The 20247-nt window shown below is 35.9% G+C and overlaps 3 protein-coding genes across 3 annotated transcripts; 2 read left to right on the forward strand and 1 right to left on the reverse strand.

The window, feature by feature from the left end:
* Positions 7558 to 10794, forward strand: LOC109847044. Its single transcript, XM_020416290.1, has 11 exons — positions 7558 to 7656; positions 8147 to 8246; positions 8324 to 8383; positions 8457 to 8681; positions 8753 to 8994; positions 9084 to 9296; positions 9376 to 9480; positions 9556 to 9672; positions 9794 to 9930; positions 10042 to 10396; positions 10484 to 10794. Exons 1-11 carry the CDS (start codon positions 7558 to 7560, stop codon positions 10556 to 10558), a joined length of 1728 nt encoding a protein of 575 aa, XP_020271879.1. The 3' UTR covers positions 10559 to 10794.
* Positions 13287 to 13799, forward strand: LOC109847045. Its single transcript, XM_020416291.1, has one exon. The coding sequence runs from the start codon at positions 13287 to 13289 to the stop codon at positions 13797 to 13799; it is 513 nt and encodes a 170-aa protein (XP_020271880.1).
* On the reverse strand, positions 15736 to 17102 carry LOC109849987. Its single transcript, XM_020419883.1, has one exon. The coding sequence runs from the start codon at positions 16836 to 16838 to the stop codon at positions 16305 to 16307; it is 534 nt and encodes a 177-aa protein (XP_020275472.1). The 5' UTR covers positions 16839 to 17102; the 3' UTR covers positions 15736 to 16304.

The following is a 20247-nucleotide window of genomic DNA, read 5'->3' on the forward strand; positions in this document are numbered from 1 at the left end:
TATCATACAAGTTAGGACAACCATTACAGAGCTTATTTATTTATTTATTTTTATCATTCCCATTTCCTGTGTGATTTGTTCTGCGTTTCATGAATGTCCAGCAATGGTCCTTGATATGATTTCATGGATTTTTTTGGGCTAAATACCCATATTGGTATTTTAATTCCACCATATTTACCAAGAATATATTTTAATTAGACAACCCTGCTTTAAGGCATTTTAATTGATTCAACTTACCAACAAGGTTATTTTTCTCGACGACGACCAGTTTTCTGACGAGAGCTCATCACGTGCGTGGCACGTGATGACTTAAACTATTTTTTAGCTGCTGATGTGGCACAGATTTTCTGACGTGGATAAAACAGTTAGGAGAATAAAAGAGGGGATTCAAGCTGAGATTGGGTGAGATTGAAAACTAGGGTTTATCAAATTGGGGAATTCAAGCTGAGATTGAGTGTGGAAGAGAAGATATTATGTCGTCGTCATCTAGTTCAAGCTCTCGTTCTAAAGCAAGCAGGGTCAGTGGAAAATTAGGATTGCATGCAAGTATTAATCAATGTTTGAATGCTTTGACATGTATTAGAAGGTGGAATGAGGAAGCAAGGATGGTTGGCATGAAAATCTGTAAGTGTGGAATGGATTGTAGGTATTATACATCAATTACAGATGAAAATCCTGGGAGAAGGTTTTATAAATGTTAGGTTTTATAAATGTCAAAATCCTAATGGTGGCTGTGGAATGTGGTAACGATTTGATAAACATGTGTGCAATGTGTCTTCTACTCTATTTCCTATTCTACGAGATGAAATACTTAACTTGGGGAGTGACTTGAAGCTCAGGGATAGGCAGATTCAAAGAGTTGAGGTCAAAGTGAAGGCTTGCCATGTTGAAAATGCCAAGTTTAGAGACCAGCTCCAGGTTTTATGTGATGAGAACGCTTGCTCTATGGAAGAAATATCAAAAGTGACAGATGTGAGATTCAAATTAGAGGGTTTGCTTCAATTGGAGAAGAGGAGGATGATGTTGTTCAAGAGAGGAAGTTTGATATCACTTTTGTTTGTAGTAGTTTTTATTTGCGTATTTTTTTGTTTGTGGACATGGACATGTAATGTTTAAGAGCAAATTGTATGAATTATTGAATTTAATGAGAAGAAGCATTGAACATGAAGATCTGTCACTGTTTAAGAGAAAATTTTGGCATGGTATACCATGTTTTCATGAATTTTCTTTGTGAGTAAACCTATACAATATAGTTTTCCTATGACAAAGCATACTCACAAGTTTAAGTTCATGCCCAGAAGCTCATGTTCACATTGCACAATCAACATACTAACCAGTAACCACAAGCTGTGTAGAAATACACATTGCAAAATAAACATAACCAGATTTTCATGATCACCATCAGTTTAACTATTTGCACATAGTCACATTGCACAAGAGTATGTGTTTATCATGTTTACAGTCATCATCAATAAGTAAAAAGTCATTCAACTACATAAAGTCTATATATTACCAAAACCTAAACTATAATTACATATAATTACAACCCACTATTATGTTCACATGAAGCATGTGTATGCTCCTCTTGGTGTACATCCCGGGTTGAAATTGGAGTTGAATTTTGTATGATTGTTGCTTGAGAGGCACTTGGATCTCTATAAGCTATTTCACTATGATCACCATGCCATAGGCCAAAACCCTCTGGCATAATGACTTCATTATTTCTTCCTCTGCCTCGGCCCCGTCATCTATCACTCCTTCCTCTAGCATTTTGAGATTGAGCTTACATAATACATAACAAATTCATATATCAATAGGAATCTATATGAAAACTTGGTGCACAAGAGTATGTATTGTTCAATACCTCTATCTATTTTTCTTCTATTTATGAAAACTTGAGATGGTGGAAGAGGGTTAGTTTGACTAAGCTCTTCAATGGAATTGTTAGGTCTTGTTTTGCTCCCCTTTGGTCTTCCTCTTTTCTTCCTTCCACTTGTGCCTTCATCAAGAACTTGAGATTGATTTTCCTAGAAGTAAATCAATGGAGAAGTTAGATAATAGGATTGCATATGAGATTATTAAAAATATCTAAATAATTATCATTTTAATACATGTTGATGTGTTGGCCTTAGAGGATGTATTGCTGCATCAGGACAACTGGGTCTTATATGCCTTGTTCTATGACAATTGCTACACTTTTGTGTTAATCCCTGCCTTGATGACCTAGAAGGATGCTTGGAACCTTCAAATGAGTCTCTCCTGCTAGCAGTTTTGGGTCTCCCCTTTGGCCTTCTAACAATATTTGGGGGTAACACCATTTCCTCTCCCTCTGTATCCTAATAATTACTCCCTTGTAATGGATTCAACATTCCTCTATAGGCAATCAAATAGTTTTCTTGAGAATACATCTCTAATAAGTACATTTCAGGTTTCCTTCTCATAAGCAAGATAGAACTAACTGCATGTGTGCATGGAATTCCTGTTAAGTCCCAACTCCTACATGTACATGTCACATTTTTCAAATCTACTGCATGACTTTGCCCTCTACAGATTATCTCAAAACCATTTTCATTTACATCGCCATTCCAATGGGCACGGCAATGAACTTTCTACTCATATGCTTCCTTCAACTTCTTATGAATTCTAGGTTCAACTCCCCCCACAAATTTCCCTATGAGTTTCTTTTTCTCTTATATTCTATCTATTATAGATAATCTAATATCCTCTAACATGGACACTATAGGTTTATATCTTGCAAGTAATATAAAAGAGTTAAATGTTTCGGCCATGTTGTTGTCTACAAAATCACACTATGACATTTGAAATGAGACTTACAGAATGTGTGAGGGTCTCTAGCCATGAAGTCTTCATAAGCTTGCTTTGAAATTCCCCTTAGCTTGGCAGCTTCAATTGCAAAAATTGGTATAGAGGTGGTTTTAACACATTTCCATAATTGACTTTGAAGGACCCTCCCACTATGAGTTTTCCTCCAATTAGAATAAATGTGCCTAACACATTTCTAGAATTTTATCAAGATAAACATGTGTAATCCAATTATCAGTTATTAATCTATTTTTAAAAGTTGTGCTGCAAGTATGATCATGATTAATAAATTTTATTTGCCAAACATCAGCCTTATGACAATCTGGACCAGCAGTCATCTCCCAAAAGCAAAGTGAACAGCCAAGGTGAATCCTCTTATTGTCATTCTTCATGTACACTAGATCATAGTGCCTTTGAATAGAATAATTTAGAATAGCCTCCTTTAAGACATTCATTCTTCATGTACACTAGATCATAGTGCCTTTGAATAGAATAATTTAGAATAGCCTCCTTTAAGACATTCATAGAAGTAAACTTCAACCCTGAAAATGAAATTAAACACAAATGATTAGTAGAGCAATAATGTATACTTATAATTAAGACAAAACAATAAAATAATAAATCCAGTGCATACCTGGCTCAAAATACACAGCTTTCATATCTACTCTCTCATTGAAATACTTGTAGTTCACTCTTTCTTTCTTTTTTTCATATTGGTCTCAGGTGCTTCATGATCACTGTCAAAGAATGGTCCCTTATCATTACTGCTTCTTGATCACTCTAATAGCCTCATTCATAATTTGTCCAAAAACTAGGCTAGTTTTAAGCTTTAGGAATTGTGCCTCTACAGTTTGGACCTCCTACATTCAATCTCACAAATAGATTCTATGACATTTGCACTTCTGCACTATGTGCTTGGTTAATGGTTGCATCTGTATCATAAATAAGGATGGAACTGGTGTTGGTTTCATTAACTTATTGTGGTTATAGTTCAAGTTGTGGTACACTGAGTAGGACTACAATTGTAGGAGGGGGACCATCTAAATCATCTACCAATCTTGCTCCAGCATTAAATGATATTCTACCCTTCTCCTCCTCTAAAATTTTCTTATTTTTTGCCTTATGTCAAACCACTCATCATCATCACTTCCTACTGTCTTATGAGTCTCACTATCTTTAGATTCTGCCGAGTTTACATCTTCACCATCATCAATATTTGAAACCCCTACTCTTACATAAATTCCCCCTCCAACACTTTCATCTACATTCTTATCAGTCTTCATTATTTGCTTTCCCTTTCTTTATCTATTCCTTACACTAAACTCATCAAATAATTCATCATCAAATAATTCATCATCTTCACCATCATCATCATACAATGGCTCTGTGGGTTCAATTCTGAAATTTTCATCCTCCATTGAGTCATCATCGTCATCACTAGAAGATGTTTGTGCAGCTTTGTGAGGGGGTGATTTGGAGGGAATGGGCAGTGGTGATTTGGAGGAAATGAGCAGTGGTGAAATAGTAGGGTTTGAAACACTCCATTGACCCTCTTTTACATTTAGTCTTTTTTTGGGTATTAACTTCTTTCTCTTAGTCATAGGAATATTTCTTTTAGGAGATGTAGTAATTGAAGTAGCACCTTCAATAGGGACATGCACTTCTACTGGTATGTCAACACTGTGATTTGCATAGATTTCTATCACTCTGTCCCTCAATGCATACTCAATCATTTCTGTAAGATCTTGGTCTGAATTTAGAGACTTTAAACCTCCACTAGCCAGTCCTACACTAGGAATAGCATAATACAACATCCCGATATTGTTATAACCATATTCTTTTACACTAATCTTCAATTGTTCTAATGAAATATCTTGTGCATCACATATTCTTTTACACTAATCTTCAATTGTTCTAATGAAATATCTTGTGCATCACAAAACTCAACATCAAATGAACCACCAATGTACTGTGCATCACAAAACTCAACATCAAATGAACCACCAATGTACGCCACATTACTTCCGAAGTCAAATGAAACCCATGTCTATATTTAATCATAATTTGCATAGCCATCTGCATAATTTACGAAAAAGGTAATAATCTTGTAATTAACAATCAAAGTACCAATCTCAGTTCTAGCCAATTTAAATCAAATTGCATAAACATTTTTTTAGAATCTAATATAATTTGCATATAAATGTGCCTAAAAATCACTAACAAATATATATATTTCACTCTATTTCAACCAAATTCAACCCTATTTATTGGAAAAAAAACTCCAATTGTGAAAACTCTAATTCTATCAAATCTAACAAAAGGCAACAAATTTTGGGTTTATCTTTCATTTAACTCAAACTAAATACGTGATTAACGTATCCTCTTCAAAACCACCAAAAGATCTCATAAGTATAAAGAGAATCAAACCTTTCGCATCGGCTTCAACCCATACCAAGTCGTCGTCCTTCGAAAATCACCTTCTGCATCAACTGAAAAACACCATCACATGGAATCCCTGCAATTTATCTCCTTCAACTGCCTCCTCTACGATTTCTCACTCTCTATTTCTCCCTCTCTCACGTTCAAATTCTGAAAATAAAAGAGGCGATTCTATCCTATTTTGGGTGAATTAGGATTTTTAGAGGGTTAATTCCCGCCTTTAAACACTGTCACGTCAGAAAATATGTGCCATATAAGTAGCTAAAAAACAGTTTAAGCCATCACGTGTCACGCACGTGACGAGCTCTCATCGGAAAACTGGTCACCGATAAGAAAAATGGTCTTATTGGTAAGTTGAATCAATTAAAATGCCTTAAAACAGATTTGCCTAATTAAAATACCTTCTTGGTAAATGGGGTGGAATTAAAATACCAATATGGGTATTTAGCTATGTTTTGTATGCTAAATGCTAATTATGTACAATAACTTTATATGCATGTCAGAAACATTACTAATTAGTATTACTATTATCAACTTTTTAATATTTGGGTTCCGTAAAATTTACCTGATAACTTGAGATGATAGATTTTGTGCTACTTCCTAACAATTGTTTCCCTTGCTATCCAAACAAAAATGTAAATGAAGAGATAAAAGCACAATTTCTGCTACTTTTGAAAATATGTGAAACAAATAACAAAGATAGTACTTCTGCTGCTTCTAACTTCATAATTTTTGAAGATTTTGCTTTGATCTACTTCTTACTTCTAATGCTTCCTCCCATCCAAACGGGACCATTGGAGAAAATGAAGCGAGTTGGATTGGGTTTTTAGTTAACGGGTATGGCTTTAAACCCGTTTAATGTACGGGTATATATATACACATTTACATAAATAGGTTGGGTTTGGCTCTTAACTAGATGAGAGTATAACGGGGAAATAATTCAAAAAAATGTTAACTGAAACAGAATATTCCCTTCAATCCAATATCATTTAACCACAGGGACGAAAGTGTAAGGAGTTGAAAGATTTGAGGGACCTTATAGCATTTTCAATGATTTGAGGGACTAAATTGGAATTAGGATGCTGTAAGGGATTACTATCGGAAAAAACCCATTAATGGTTATATTCAACCATACAAAGTAGCATCTGGGAGAGAAATCCAAACACAAGCGAGAACTTTATGTCAATCTCGAGAAAATAAATTACTAATTGCAAAGACAAGAATAAAACATGGTTTGACGGTTAGGCTGTTTGTTTGCCTAAAAAAAAGGGAAATCAAAGAATAGGAAACCTATTTCTAAGAAAAATTATTTTGAGATTGTTAGGTTGGCTAAAAAAAGAAGGAAATCAAAGAATGAGAGATGAGTTGTCACATTATTATTAGATGATGTGGGTGATTTTTTAAGAAAATTTGTTTTGAGGTTGTTTGGTTGGCTAAAAAATAAGAAAATAAATTATAAGAAACATATTTCATGTAATAGATTCTTTTCTTGTGTTTGGTTCATTCATAAAAATAAGAAAATAGATGAGATGAGATGAGTTGTCATTAGCTTATTGGATGATGTGACACATACTTAAGGAAATCGATTTCCTAGCTTTTTTGGAGGAAATGGGTGAAAATAAAATGTTAATGAGATGAATGAGTTGTCATCATATTATTGGATGATGTAAGTGATTTTTAAAGATGAGATGTGATAGAGATGAGATAAGTTGGATGACGTGACTCATTTCTTGTGTTTGGTTTATTTTTAGGAGATGATATGAAATGAGCCACTAGTAGAAAAACTAGCAACCTAGACGGAACAACCTAGACGGAATATTTTTCCGTCTAGTTTGATTCAAACTAGACGGAATGAATTCCGTCTAGTTTGTTCCGTCTAGGTTGACACAAACTAGACGGAATGTTCCGTCTAGTTTGTTAATCTAGACGGACAGATCAACCTAGACGGAAATTCCGTCTAGGTTGCTAGGGCAAATTAAACCCCTCTTCACTAGGTTGATAGGTCAACCTAGACGGAATTTCCGTCATTTTTCCGTCTAGTTTGATTCAAACTAGACGGAATGAATTCCGTCTAGTTTGTTCCGTCTAGGTTGACACAAACTAGACGGAATGTTCCGTCTAGTTTGTTAATCTAGACGGACAGATCAACCTAGACGGAAATTCCGTCTAGGTTTTATTATACATGCACAACGCCCTTATTATGAAGTGAGACGTTATAATGAGCATTTGATCAATGGATATAAATTTCGAACGCTAGAGACTGATGATAGGAGGGTAACTCAGAACAGTGGGGTCATGGGCTTGTTTGCTCAAGAATGTTTTTCAAGTACAAGAGATCAGAACCCAATTCTAGCTGACATACTATATTATGGCCAATTAGAAGATATTGTTGAAGTAATTTACGGGTTTGGTAAACCAAAACAATGTACTTACACGATGTTCAAGGTTCGGTGGTGTCCTGCAAAAAAGCAAAAGGATCATTATGGATTTACACTTGTCAATCTCCATCGAGAAGTATATACGGATGAGAAATTCATTTTTGCAGAACAAGCTGATCAGTGCTTCTTCGTGAGAGATCCGAATGTCATATCTGATTGGGTGGTTTTGTACAAGGAGCCAAGATCTGTTGTTCTACCTAATAACAATGAAAAAAATATTGAAGAAAGTGAATATAATTATAGTGAACCAATTGGTTCATCTGATGATGTTTGGCAAGAATTCTCTTACGCACAGAATGTGGCGTTGGATGTAGGTATGTAATATATATGTTACACTGCATTAAAGTTTTTTAGCTAATCATAATAAGAACAATGCATTTCATAATAACTTATCTCATGAGCATGTATATTTTTTTTCTTAACTATGTTAATAATTGAAATTGCAGATGAGGAGGATGAGGAGACTCTTTGACCTCGAGGGTGATCGATCACGTAGTATCACCCCTGGTAGTGGTGCTGATGATACACTACCATCTCCGGATGCAGGTATAAAAATTAATTAATACTTTAATATATTTTATCAATTATTAATTATCTAGCTAATAGTGATTAATTTGTTGCAGATGCGGGTTATTCATCACCTGGCCCCTCTGATGCAGTACCAGAACCATCCCCTGATGCAGGTATTCAATATTATAATGCTCAATTATAATGGTTAATTAAAAACTATATTAATGATTCTCCTTTCTTATGTAGGGGATACTTGGACACCGACATATCCATCTTATACATTCCACACGGACTTGCGGCCAAAGACACAGGACTATCTTAGTTTACCTTTACCTCCAGCCTCTCATAAGTCTATGGCTGACGCAAGGAAGTACCATACACGTGCTGCGAGAAAATTAGAAGAAATGCGTGAAATGATTGAGACACGAAAGAAGGTTGCACTCGCAGCAAAGGAAAGAGAGATAGCGAATGGTAAATTGTATAAATACTTTTAATTTTCACATTTGTATATTATATGATATATTATCATGTTATTATTGTAGGTGCTAAGAAGGATCGTATCGAGAACAGACGTGGCGGAGGTAAGCCTGATTCCAAACAACCGCCAAGAGGAATGAGGGCAATAATTCGGTGGAATAGTTCTAATTTGCCCGTTGGTCCATGGTCGACCCGCTTGAATGCATATATTGGGGTTCTAGTGCGTAGAGCGACCATTATCAACCCTTATTTTCAATTTCGAGAACTACCATGGAGCGCATACGAGGCGATATGGACAGCGCTTATGGTAACTACATATTGCTATTACTTTTTATTTATTAATAATTAGTATTTGATATTAAATTATCTTTCCTAAATGTGTATGTAAATCTACAGGACTGCTTCTGCCTTGAGGACTTTGAGGGGGCTTGGAATTATGTGTTCAATGTTAAGGTTGAAGTAGTTCTCAAACAATGGAGGCATGAGATCAAACATGAAACCTATGACAGGTATGAGGAGGACTGGCAGAGGTTTTTAAACCTCGACGCCCGAGTTGACGAGGTTCATTTCACAGCTCTCCTCATGTATTGGGACAGCGATGCCTCCAAGGTTAGTTTCATGAAAATTACTTTATACTTTTAAGATATTAATTTATTGCATATTTGCTAATTTTTTTCTTTTAAAAAAGAATAAATCCACGAAGGGGTCAGAAAATAGAAGAAAGAAGCTGCATGACCACCACTTGGGCTCACACTCCTATGCCAATCTGGAGGATGTTTATTGTCAGGATACGGTAGATTTCCGTCTAAAGTTTTGATGAATTTAATGATTAGTATGATTATGAGTGTGATAATATATAATATGACAGGGAAAATCATTAATGCCAATACACTTGAGGGCGAAAGCGGCGTATGGCATTTTCCGTGATAGATATAGGGGTGATGAGAAGAATCGAGATAAGATCAAGGCAAATCTCGAGTTGGTGGTGAGAGTTATACATATCTTGTGTAGTATTATTAATTCTATTTTGTTGTTAATATTATGAGGAAATGAGAACACAAATAACATTGTCTTTACCATGAATTAATTATATATTTGTGCTTTAGGAGGGATTTGAGGCTGCATCCAAGGAGGCTGCAACTGTGTATATGTCGCAGCAGGAGGAACAATCTGAGCCGGACCCTCACATGCTTTCTGCAGAGGACAACATTACTCTCACACAGCATTTGATGGGTCATAATAGGTATGGATGTAGAAAATTTGAATCAATTTGAATACTACATTCCTATTTATATTTTTTTATCATTATTGAATTCGAGAGGTAAATTTAATATTTATTTCTCCCTAAACATAGGAGAGGGAGATATCCTCTGCATGGTGTTGGAGCTTCACCCGGCGTAAGCATGAGGTCATCCACAGCATCCTCCACAGCATTTACATCCATGAGAGCAGCCCCGCCTCGGTTCCAGGCTATGCCATTTGTCGCACGTATCTCTGCATATTTGCTTGACAAGATTGACTCGGAGCTACATATCCAGGTGACTAATGAGATGACAAGAGTTGCGCTGACGGCGAACTCGATGGATGATCTCCTGGGGTATGTCATGCAATATTTAAGCGGTGCGATTCCTCATAGCGCGTATGGTGGTGTTATACGGATTATAAGCTCGCTTGGCGATAATTCCGGTGCTGGTCAGAGCAACACTCAGGTACCTTTTTTTTCCTTAAAATAATAAATTCATTTATATTTAATATGTATTAAACACTCCTTAATGATTATTCAATTGACCATTCAGAGTGGAGATATTGGAGGGAGCAGCACACGTTCTCGTAACCAGGATAGAGATACTGCCGACGACGACGACCGATGAGGTTTATGAGGTTTTTTGTGGATTTTTAATGCAATGAACAGCTTTATCTGTTATAACAATACTTATATGCGTGTTGGATGTTATAACAATACTTATATGCGTGTTGGATGTTATAACAATACTTATATGCGTGTTGGATGTTATAACAATACTTATATGCGTGTTGGATGTTATAACAATACTTATATGCGTGTTGGATGTTATAACAATACTTATATGCGTGTTGGATTTGTTTATTATGCTGGAATTGATTATATTATGGCTGGATCTGTGCATTATGTTGGATTTGTATATTTTTGGGTTTGAATGGAATTGTCTAAAATCTTGATTATATTTGGATGGTTGGATGTATTCATATATACAGTATTTATTGTATGTATTCATGTATTGGTGTAATTGTACAGGGAAATACAAATTGTAATATTTTTTTTTTTGCTGGAAAAAGAGCAATCTAGAAGGAATTCCGTCTAGTATGAACCAAACTAGACGGAAATTCCGTCTAGGTTGTAATAATCAACCTAGACGGACTTCCGTCTAGGTTGGTTCCTTATAGACGGAATTCCGTCTAGGGTCAACCTAGACGGCTTTCCGTCTAGGTTGACAACCTAGACGGATTTCCGTCTAGGTTGACAACCTAGACGGTTTCCCGTCTAGGTTGTTAACGTAGACGGATTTCCGTCTAGGTTAACAATCTAGACGGAAATATAACTTCCGTCTAGGTTGGTTTCCGTCTAGATTGATCAATCTAGACGGAAATCCGTCTAGTTTGATCCAAACTAGACGGTAACAGAATAAACCAATCTACCTAGACGGATTTCCGTCTAGATGATCCAACCTAGACGGATTGTAGACCAACCTAGACGGAAATTTCCGTCTAGGTTGGTCGTTTTTCTACTAGTGAGCTGTGGGATAAAAATAATATTTTATTGGATGTTGTAGTGAGTTTTAGGAATGGAAATGGATGAAAATAATATTTTATTGATTTCCATATACTCTTTTCCTTTTCTTGATTTTTAGGAAACCAACCAAACAGCCCCGCCAACATCCACAGAAGAGGGAAAAAATCAACTCTATAACCAGAGATCACAAGATGCTCATCATTCTTTTGTTCCACAGGAACCCCGCAAGAACCTTACTCTTGATCTTCCAAAAAAACCAATAACAAAAAACGCTAGAATTTCTCTTTTATTTCATCTCTACAAGATATTCAACCTCTCGAACAATTATACAGCTTTTTCTTGATGGGTTCGCTTAACATGAATCTCTTGAGGAGTATCTTTAAAATTTTTCTGTCTTCATGAATTCATGTAGAAATTTCTTCTTACTAATTAATAATTGTAATTTATTCTAAATCAAGAACTAATTAATAAATGGACTCCTCATTGTCCTACAGTCGGTCCATGAAGTCAAGTCAATTACCAAACACTATTTATTGTTATTCTTTATAGATCAATAACTCATTTAGTTAATTAATAAATGGACTCCCTATTTGTCCTACGGTTGGTCCATGAAGTCAAGTCAAGTACCGAAACTTCCTTATACTTAATTAAAATAATGACTTCTTGGATATCAAAAAAAAAAAAAAAAGACTTGTTGTTGATCCGAGCTTTCTTCGGTATTTCACCTAGATACTTAGCCATTAATCATTTCATACAAAATATAAATGATTTAATCTTGAAGACCTTTTAAATAAAATGTGGGGACTTCGTCTAACCATTTCACTACAAAATTAAAAGTTAACGCTTTGGAGTGTTGCAAACATAAATAGAGCAACCAAATTTATAAGTACATTATTTGATTTGTAATTTTATAATAAGCAAAAGTAAATGCACTTGCATTTTATAGGAAAAAACTTGCAACAAATGCTACGATCTATTTGATAGGAGAAAAAACTGCAAGTTTTAGAAAATTAAAAAATAAAACTTAAAATAAGTCCACCTCATCAAAATAAATCTTTTTAAATCCGAACAGAAAATCATCTACACCTAGATTGCCTTGTATGGCAAATTTATGTAGCTTTTGCACTCATTGCTTTTCAATCAAACACTGATTTGCGTTGGAATTATTTGGTGTAGATAGATTGTTTGGTTTGTAACTTTATAATTAGGAAAAGTAAATGGACTTGCATTTTATAGAAAAAACTTACAACAAATGCTACGCCCATTTGGTGGGAGGAAAAATTGCAAGCTTAAAAAATATATTAAAAATATTAAAATAATTGCATCCCATCAAAATAAGTCTTTTTAAATGCGAACAGAAAATAATCTACACCCAGATTTCTTTATTTGACAAAATTATGTAGCTTTTGCACTAATTGCTTCTCAACCAAGCACAAAATTTGTGTTGAAAATTCATTTTCTATAATATAATTGTAGATATTCAAATAATAAATTTAAAGTTGCTTTCCTACTGCAAACATTATATGCAACATTTTCTGCTGCAACATTTGTTGTGTTTTCTTTTCACCGCAAATCAAACAGCCCTTAGAATAGCTATAAACCGTGTGGGACAGCGAAAGGACCCCAAAATTCCTCTAGTTCATCAGGCGCATCAACAAACCCACTCAATTTCTTACGCCAATAACCAGCTCATCAAACTACTCAATTAAAGTAACCGCGTACCGAAATCCTGCCTATATAAACACCACCCTCTCCTCTCTCTGACTTCAACCATATATATACGCTTTTTAGCTTAATTTCTCGGTTATTTTCGGTTGAATCACATTAAAATGGCGAACAAGAAATCTCCAGTGGCTGGTCGAGCGTGGCGCCTGCTGCGCATAGCGCTTCTCTGGGCTCGAAAGGGCGGAGCATTCAGACGCGGGGTGATGCTCGACCTGCGCACTGTCTTCAAGGGCATCCGTGCACACAATGCACGTGCAGAACGCATTGGCTACTGCGAGCGAGAGTTCTCGTTCGACGAGACTCCACTCTTCACCTTCAAAATACACAAGCCCGCATCAAAGCGGCTGTCCAAGATCCCCTGCATTACTCCAGCAGTCGATGAGTTGGAGAATGATGGTGGTTGGGTTTACTACAAGAAAAGGGATTTTATTGAGAAGGAAGCAGAAGAAGGAGAGTATTTGAGTGCTGAGGAATCCGAAGAGGCCGAGGAATTGGAGGAGGAGGGGATTGATTCGAAGGCAGAGGAGTTTATAGCGAGATTTTACAGAGAGATGAAGTTTGAGAGGCAGGTTTCATTGTTGGAGTATAGTGACATGCTTTATAGGGGAATAAATTGATGATTGAAGTATGCATGGGAGGGAGTTTTGACTCTTTTGTTCGTTTGTTTTGTACTGCGGCATTGTTGTGAATATTGAGATTTACCACAGGGCAACTTGAGAGATTTTGATCGGATTCTGAGTTGTATGGGTTCCTCTTTAGGAGTAACTAGGTCATGTTTTTGTAAACATATATAAAATGAGGTTGATGAGTTTATATATAGCATTGTTATGTCGATTACAAAAAGGTAGTTTTGCTAAAAGGGAATTATATGAATGTTCATTTGGATGAGTCAGCATTAAAAAAAAAACTAATTAATGCTTGGGTTAGTGACTAACCAGAACAAGAGTTGCACAAATCTTGAATGAGAGCACTCAGCTCAATACACTGTAGTATCAATAATCCAAAATAAACTCTTGTTCTATTGAAAGGAAGAGAATTCTTTTCTCTTGTATTGAATTCACCATAAACATATCACTATATCCCCATGAAACTGTTGTAATATCGTCTATTTTTTTAGTGGTGGAAAGGTTTAGTTTCTAATAGTGGAGATGATCCAAATCCAAAGATTTGACACAGATATATATCTGTTCCATGTTATGAACTGGAGGAGACATTTGTATCCAGGCTATAGCACAAAATTCTCTTGGGTTAGTCACCTAGAACTTAAAATTAGAACTAAGATAATCTGTGGGATAAAATTTTAAGGTGTTAGTCACATAGAACTAAACCTAGAACAAAATTTTAAGGTGTTAGTCACATAGAACTAAAACTAGAATAAAATTTTACAGTGTTAGTCAAGCAGAACTTTAACAAAACTAGAATTAGGATAATTGTACAAAATTATCCCACTTTTTTTATTTTTCTATACAAAAATGAGAGTTCTAGTCTCTCAAATTATTCCAAGTTTTAGCTTGGAACTATGTGGTAAAAAACTAGAACTCGTATTTATTTTGTTATTTTTTATTTTTTTCTTTACTTATTTCCTATTATGGTTATCACCATCATTAAACCATTATCATAATAATAATTGTCAATATCTTATAGTCTAACCAAAAGTTATTTAATAGTAACGAACATTCTTGTAAGCAATTATCAATTAATAATAGTAAGTTTAAAATACATAAATAGTATTTATATCTTCAAAATGCATAAATATATACTTCATGATTATAAAAATTTATCCCACGTTATTTTATCAAAATATCTTGCTTCACAAAATTGTTCCTAGTTATCCCACTAAAATATCCCACTAGCGAAATATTATTCCACTTTAACAATTATCCCATTTTGCATGAAAATGTCCCAATTGACTAACGCCCCCTTACAACATCTTAAGATTTAGTAGCAATCTTTAATATCGGCCTAGTCTAACGGAATTAAAGGGTTATCAATTAAGTTCAATTTGATATGAGCTTTTCATTGCGTTTCACCCAATTGTGATTAGGTAAAGTATGATAAAACCTCCCAGGAACTTTGGTCATTTCCACTTAATCCTCAAAAAGTTTGAATTTTTCACTTTACCCTTAATAAGTTTTGTCAAAAAACCCTCAAAAGTAATGCCTTTACTTCTGACCTGTCCCATGGAAATCACATATAAAAGACCGAAATATCCGAGAAGATATCCTTTATACCCTAAATTGTTGTATAGGTAGCTAAATAAGATTGGTAATTAAGAGGATTTTTATATAATTTATTTAATTAATATAATACATGGGGTCCATAAAATGAGAGAAGGCTATTGGTAAGTTATAGGCATCCTCTACTATCTAGAATGTAAAGGATCCTATGGCAAAATAACCTACTTTAAAAACATTCAGTGTTCTATATCACATATAGTCACATAAGAATCTTTGGCAAATGTTGTAATATGTGCCGAAGAGCAAGGTAATAACATGCTTTTTTTTTAAACATAGAGAATATATATGCTACAAAATAAAACGAAGGATACATGAGTGACAACCTCAACAACTTCAAGGTATTTAAGTGCTAATCAGCCCTACATATTTGCATATGCAGCCGCACATTCAAACAGACAGACAATTATGATTTGTTCTGAAGAATAGACATGAAAAAAAAAAACTAATTAGCTTGAAAAGGCAATATGACACAAATCACATGCAAATGTGAAGGATATAAAATTAAATAATTTTTTTTTAATGCTAGGAGACCTACTCCTATTGGTCTGGCGCTCATGGAGCACCTAAGACTCTCCCAGATTAATTTGTCACGGAAGGATACTCCAAAATCAAATACCTCACCAATCATCATATAAAACGTCACTCTGTCCAACATCAGATGTTGCCTCAAAACTAGCTCATACTCGAAAGAAATTCAAAATTTTCCATCAGATTAAAGATCCCCGACGAGACGATAGAGCTCCCCCATATTTACACCATCTCGTGAGATGTCAACGACTTCAAACGGAAACGTACTACCCCACCCAACAAAAGAAAAAAAAACGGAGAAGGAGAAGAAGGAAGAGAGAGAGAGAGAGAGAGAGAGAGATCTCCGTCTTGATATTTTTAGCTGATTCCTCTGAGCAGCATCTCATTGTACCTTATCAACGAGACTTGCCTCTGCAGCTTCATCTGCTCGTAAAAATTCGATATAAACTCCTCTGCCTTCGAATCGATTCCTTCCTCTTTTCCCTCCTCCTCTTCCCCTTCAAAATCTAAATAGCCGCAGCCAAGCACACTATCTTCATCCTCGTACTCTCCCTTTATAACCTCACGCTTCCCGGTCTCAGTAACCTCACAAAGCATCCGACCATCATCGCCATCGAAATCAACAGCCGGGGCACCCACACAAGGGATCTTAGGAATCCTCAGCGACGCCGGCCGACGCATCTTGAAACTAAAAAAAGAGGGCGCCTCGTCGAACGAGAACTCCCGCTCGAAGGGCCCAAACCGGTTCCCATTCCGGCTCGTGCGGAGAGTGCTGAGCACGCTCTTGAGCATCAGCCTGCGCTTTAACGAGCCGCCCCTGCGAGCCCAAAGCAGAGCCAAGCGCAGCGCCGCACGAGCACGGGCGGCCATCGCAGACTTCTTGGTTGCCATTGCTAGCTAATTTGTTACTCTTGATGAGTTCTGAAGCCAAGGGGTTTGAAAGCTTTTATATGGAGATGTGGGAGAGAAATAAATAAAGAATAGGGATATATACCTTGTTTCGGCGGAGGACATTGTTTTTTTTTTTTTTTTTAAAGAAAAAAAAATGGGGAGAAGAGTGTTTGCCGGAATTATCGTCATGGAGGGAAGGAAGGTGAGGTGGACGGGGGAAGGGAAATTACTTGGAGACAAATTAAGAGTTTAAGTTCGCAAGGGGACTTCGTATCGAGTCTTTGGATGGTTACAGTGAAGTCATACGTCAAACATGGGGAGAGTAGTAGTTTATTTATGGCTATGAGGACAGAGCTAGTGATGGGACGGAAGAGGTTGACATCGGCTCATGTCTAGTTATTATTACGTCCCTTTCTTTCACGCGATTCCTTTATTTCCTCTCCCAACTAGCAACAAGGGCTATACAGCCGTGTTTGGATACGATGCTTAATATATTTTTGGAAAAATTGTTTGTGGCCCCTAACTTTCTTATAAGTATTCCAACCACCTCCAAGATGTTTTCAACACTCCCTAAACCTCCAAAAGCAAAGCCACAATTTTCTGAGACCACAAAACACAAAACACAAGAATTTAAAACATGTAAAGACCATAATATCATCTATCTCTCTCTCTCTCTCTCTCATGATATCACTGCGATAATTTGAAATGGGTTTTGGGGGAAAAAAATTCTAGTCCCCTCCAAATTTTTCCAGCGGTGTTGACATCGTGATGAAACTTTCCCGGCGTTCGCTCATGAGGCGAAGAAAATTACGATCTTGAAGACGGTGATGATGAGTTGTGATAGATTTAGCATCGTCATTTCAAAGAAAAAGACGGGAACTCCGGCGACTCACTGTGTAATTTTTTTCCTTTTTTAACTTGTACTTGAATCTGAGTGCTATATTTTTTTGTTATTTTTTATATTGTTGTAATTTTTTAAAAATCGATGACTTGAGATTAAAGTAGAGCCTGCAAATTTATATCTTGTTATTATTTCACTGTAATGAGTTTGTTTTTAAGTTTATGAGTTGATTGTGAAGGAATGTTATGTGTTGGTTTTGAAGGTTAAGAGTTGGTTGTTAAGTTTACGAGTTATTTGTCAATGTTAGGATTTGGTTGTGAAGGTTACGAGTTGGTTGTCAAGATTACGAGTTGGTTGTGAAGGTTATGCGTTGGTTGTGAACCTCGATAAGGAGTTGATTGTGAATGTTATGAGTTGGTTGTGAATGTTGTGAGTGAGTTGCGAACCTCGACAATAAGTTGATTGTGATTGTTGTTAACTAACCTTCACAACCAACTCCTTAGGTTCACAACCAACTCGTAACCTTCACAACCAACTCCTTAGCTTCACAACCAACTCGTAATTTTCACAAACAACTTGTAACATACACAACAAACTCATAACTTTCACAACCAATGCGTAACCTTCACAACCAACTCGTAACCTTCACAACTAACTCGTAACCTTCAAAATTAACACGTAACCTTCTTTCACAACCATCTCATAACCTTAACAACAAATTCATTACAGTGAAATAACAACAATATATAAATTTACAGACTCTACTTTAATCTCGAGTCATCGATTTAAAAAAATAAAATAATATGTAAAATAACAAAAAAATATAGCACTCAGATTCAAGTACTAGTTAAAAAAGGAAAAAATTACACCGGGAGTCGCCGGACTTCCCGCCTTTTTTCTTTGGAACGGTGACGCTGAATCCATCGCAGTTTTCTTTTTAGAAAAATTTGGAGCGAACTAGAATTTTTTATCCCAAAACCCATTTTAAATCATCACAGTGACATCATGAAAAAGAAGAGAGAGAAAGGGTATTATGGTCTTCACATATTTTAAACTCTTAGGTTTTATATTTTAAGGGCTTAGAGAATTGTGGCTTTGCTTTTGGGGGTTTTAGGAGTGTTGAAAAAGTCTTGGGGGTGGGCAAAATACTTGTAAGGAAATTGAGGGCCAGAAACAATTTCCCCTATATTTTTAACGGATTACGAATCACGGACACGAGTACGAATATGTCTATATAAAAATAATACATATACATATGTTTAGATAAGTTAACTATGTCAAGATAAGGAATTGGATATGGATATTAATATACATGTGTATATAAGATAAATATGAGAAAATTAGATAAGATTGAAAAAAATATAGTTCATATGATACAAGAGGGTTCACACGTGTTTATTATATTTGAAAAGCTATGATTAGATTATTGGATTTAAATCTAATTAAATCTAATTATGGGCACATATGATTAATCAATGTGTATTGCTATCTTTAAGGATAATCCACTTAAAGTGATCAATCAGTTTGGGTTAATGGGTATTTAAATAAATCATGGGGTTATATGTGCAGATACCAGGTTGTAATTGTAATTTGATGAGGGGCCAAATTATAAATGTACAACACCTATATATATGGGATTATGGTCCCTAATCTAGGGTTAGCCACTCTCATTCTCTTATCCCTATCTAAAGAGATCCATCAGGGAGAAAACCCTAAGGTTAGAAGATCATCAAAACCCTAATCAGGTTTTCCTCAATGGATTCAGGTATATGCTTCCGCGCCTTTTAATTCTTGTTAATCTCTTTGAATTAATCATGGCTTTATGGTTTAGATCTCAAATATTAGATCCAACAAGTGGTATCAGAGCCATCGTGATTTGTTCTAAGAGATTAAGATTAAAATTAGGGGTTTAAGTTTTAAAATTGGGTTTTTTGATTTTAAATCTATAGTTTTTTCTCAGAACTGTTCACGGATGAATAATAAAGTACGGATGAACATTAAAGTTTTAAAATTATTTTGATTTTTTTCTTTGATTTTTTGGTTTTAAAATCGAGGAATTTTTGGATCTATTTTGTTTGATCGTCGGTCCCGTGCTCCTCGCCGGCGAAGTATCACTAGCGGCCTCGCTTTTGACTCCGACGGTAATGGCGGTGTCAGGAAATCCTAGGGTTTTGACCTTGGGTGCAGGAGCAATGGCGGCGGCGGTTTTAGAATAAAACCCTAAGGGTTCGTACGTGAAAACGTGCGGGAATTAAGGAGGTGGTTACCTTAATTTTTGGCGAGGCTTGAAAGCTTCAAATGAGCTTCGTGTTCGTTCTAAGGTGAGCCTCACGCTCAATTCAAACGAACTTCACGTTCGTTCTAAGGTGAGCCTCGCGCTCAATTCAAACGAACTTCGCGTTCGTTCTCAGGTGAGCCTCGCGCTCAATTCAAGTCGAACCTCATGTTCGTTCTCAAGTCGAACTCCGCGTTCATCCTCAGGCGAGCCCTGTGCTCAATCCAAATGAACCTCACGTTCGTTCTCAAGTTGAATATCACGTTCATTCTCAATTCGAACATCGCGTTCGT

This window comes from Asparagus officinalis, chromosome 7 (genome assembly GCF_001876935.1).
Source record: "Asparagus officinalis chromosome 7, Aspof.V1, whole genome shotgun sequence".
Classification (NCBI taxonomy): Eukaryota; Viridiplantae; Streptophyta; class Magnoliopsida; order Asparagales; family Asparagaceae; genus Asparagus; species Asparagus officinalis.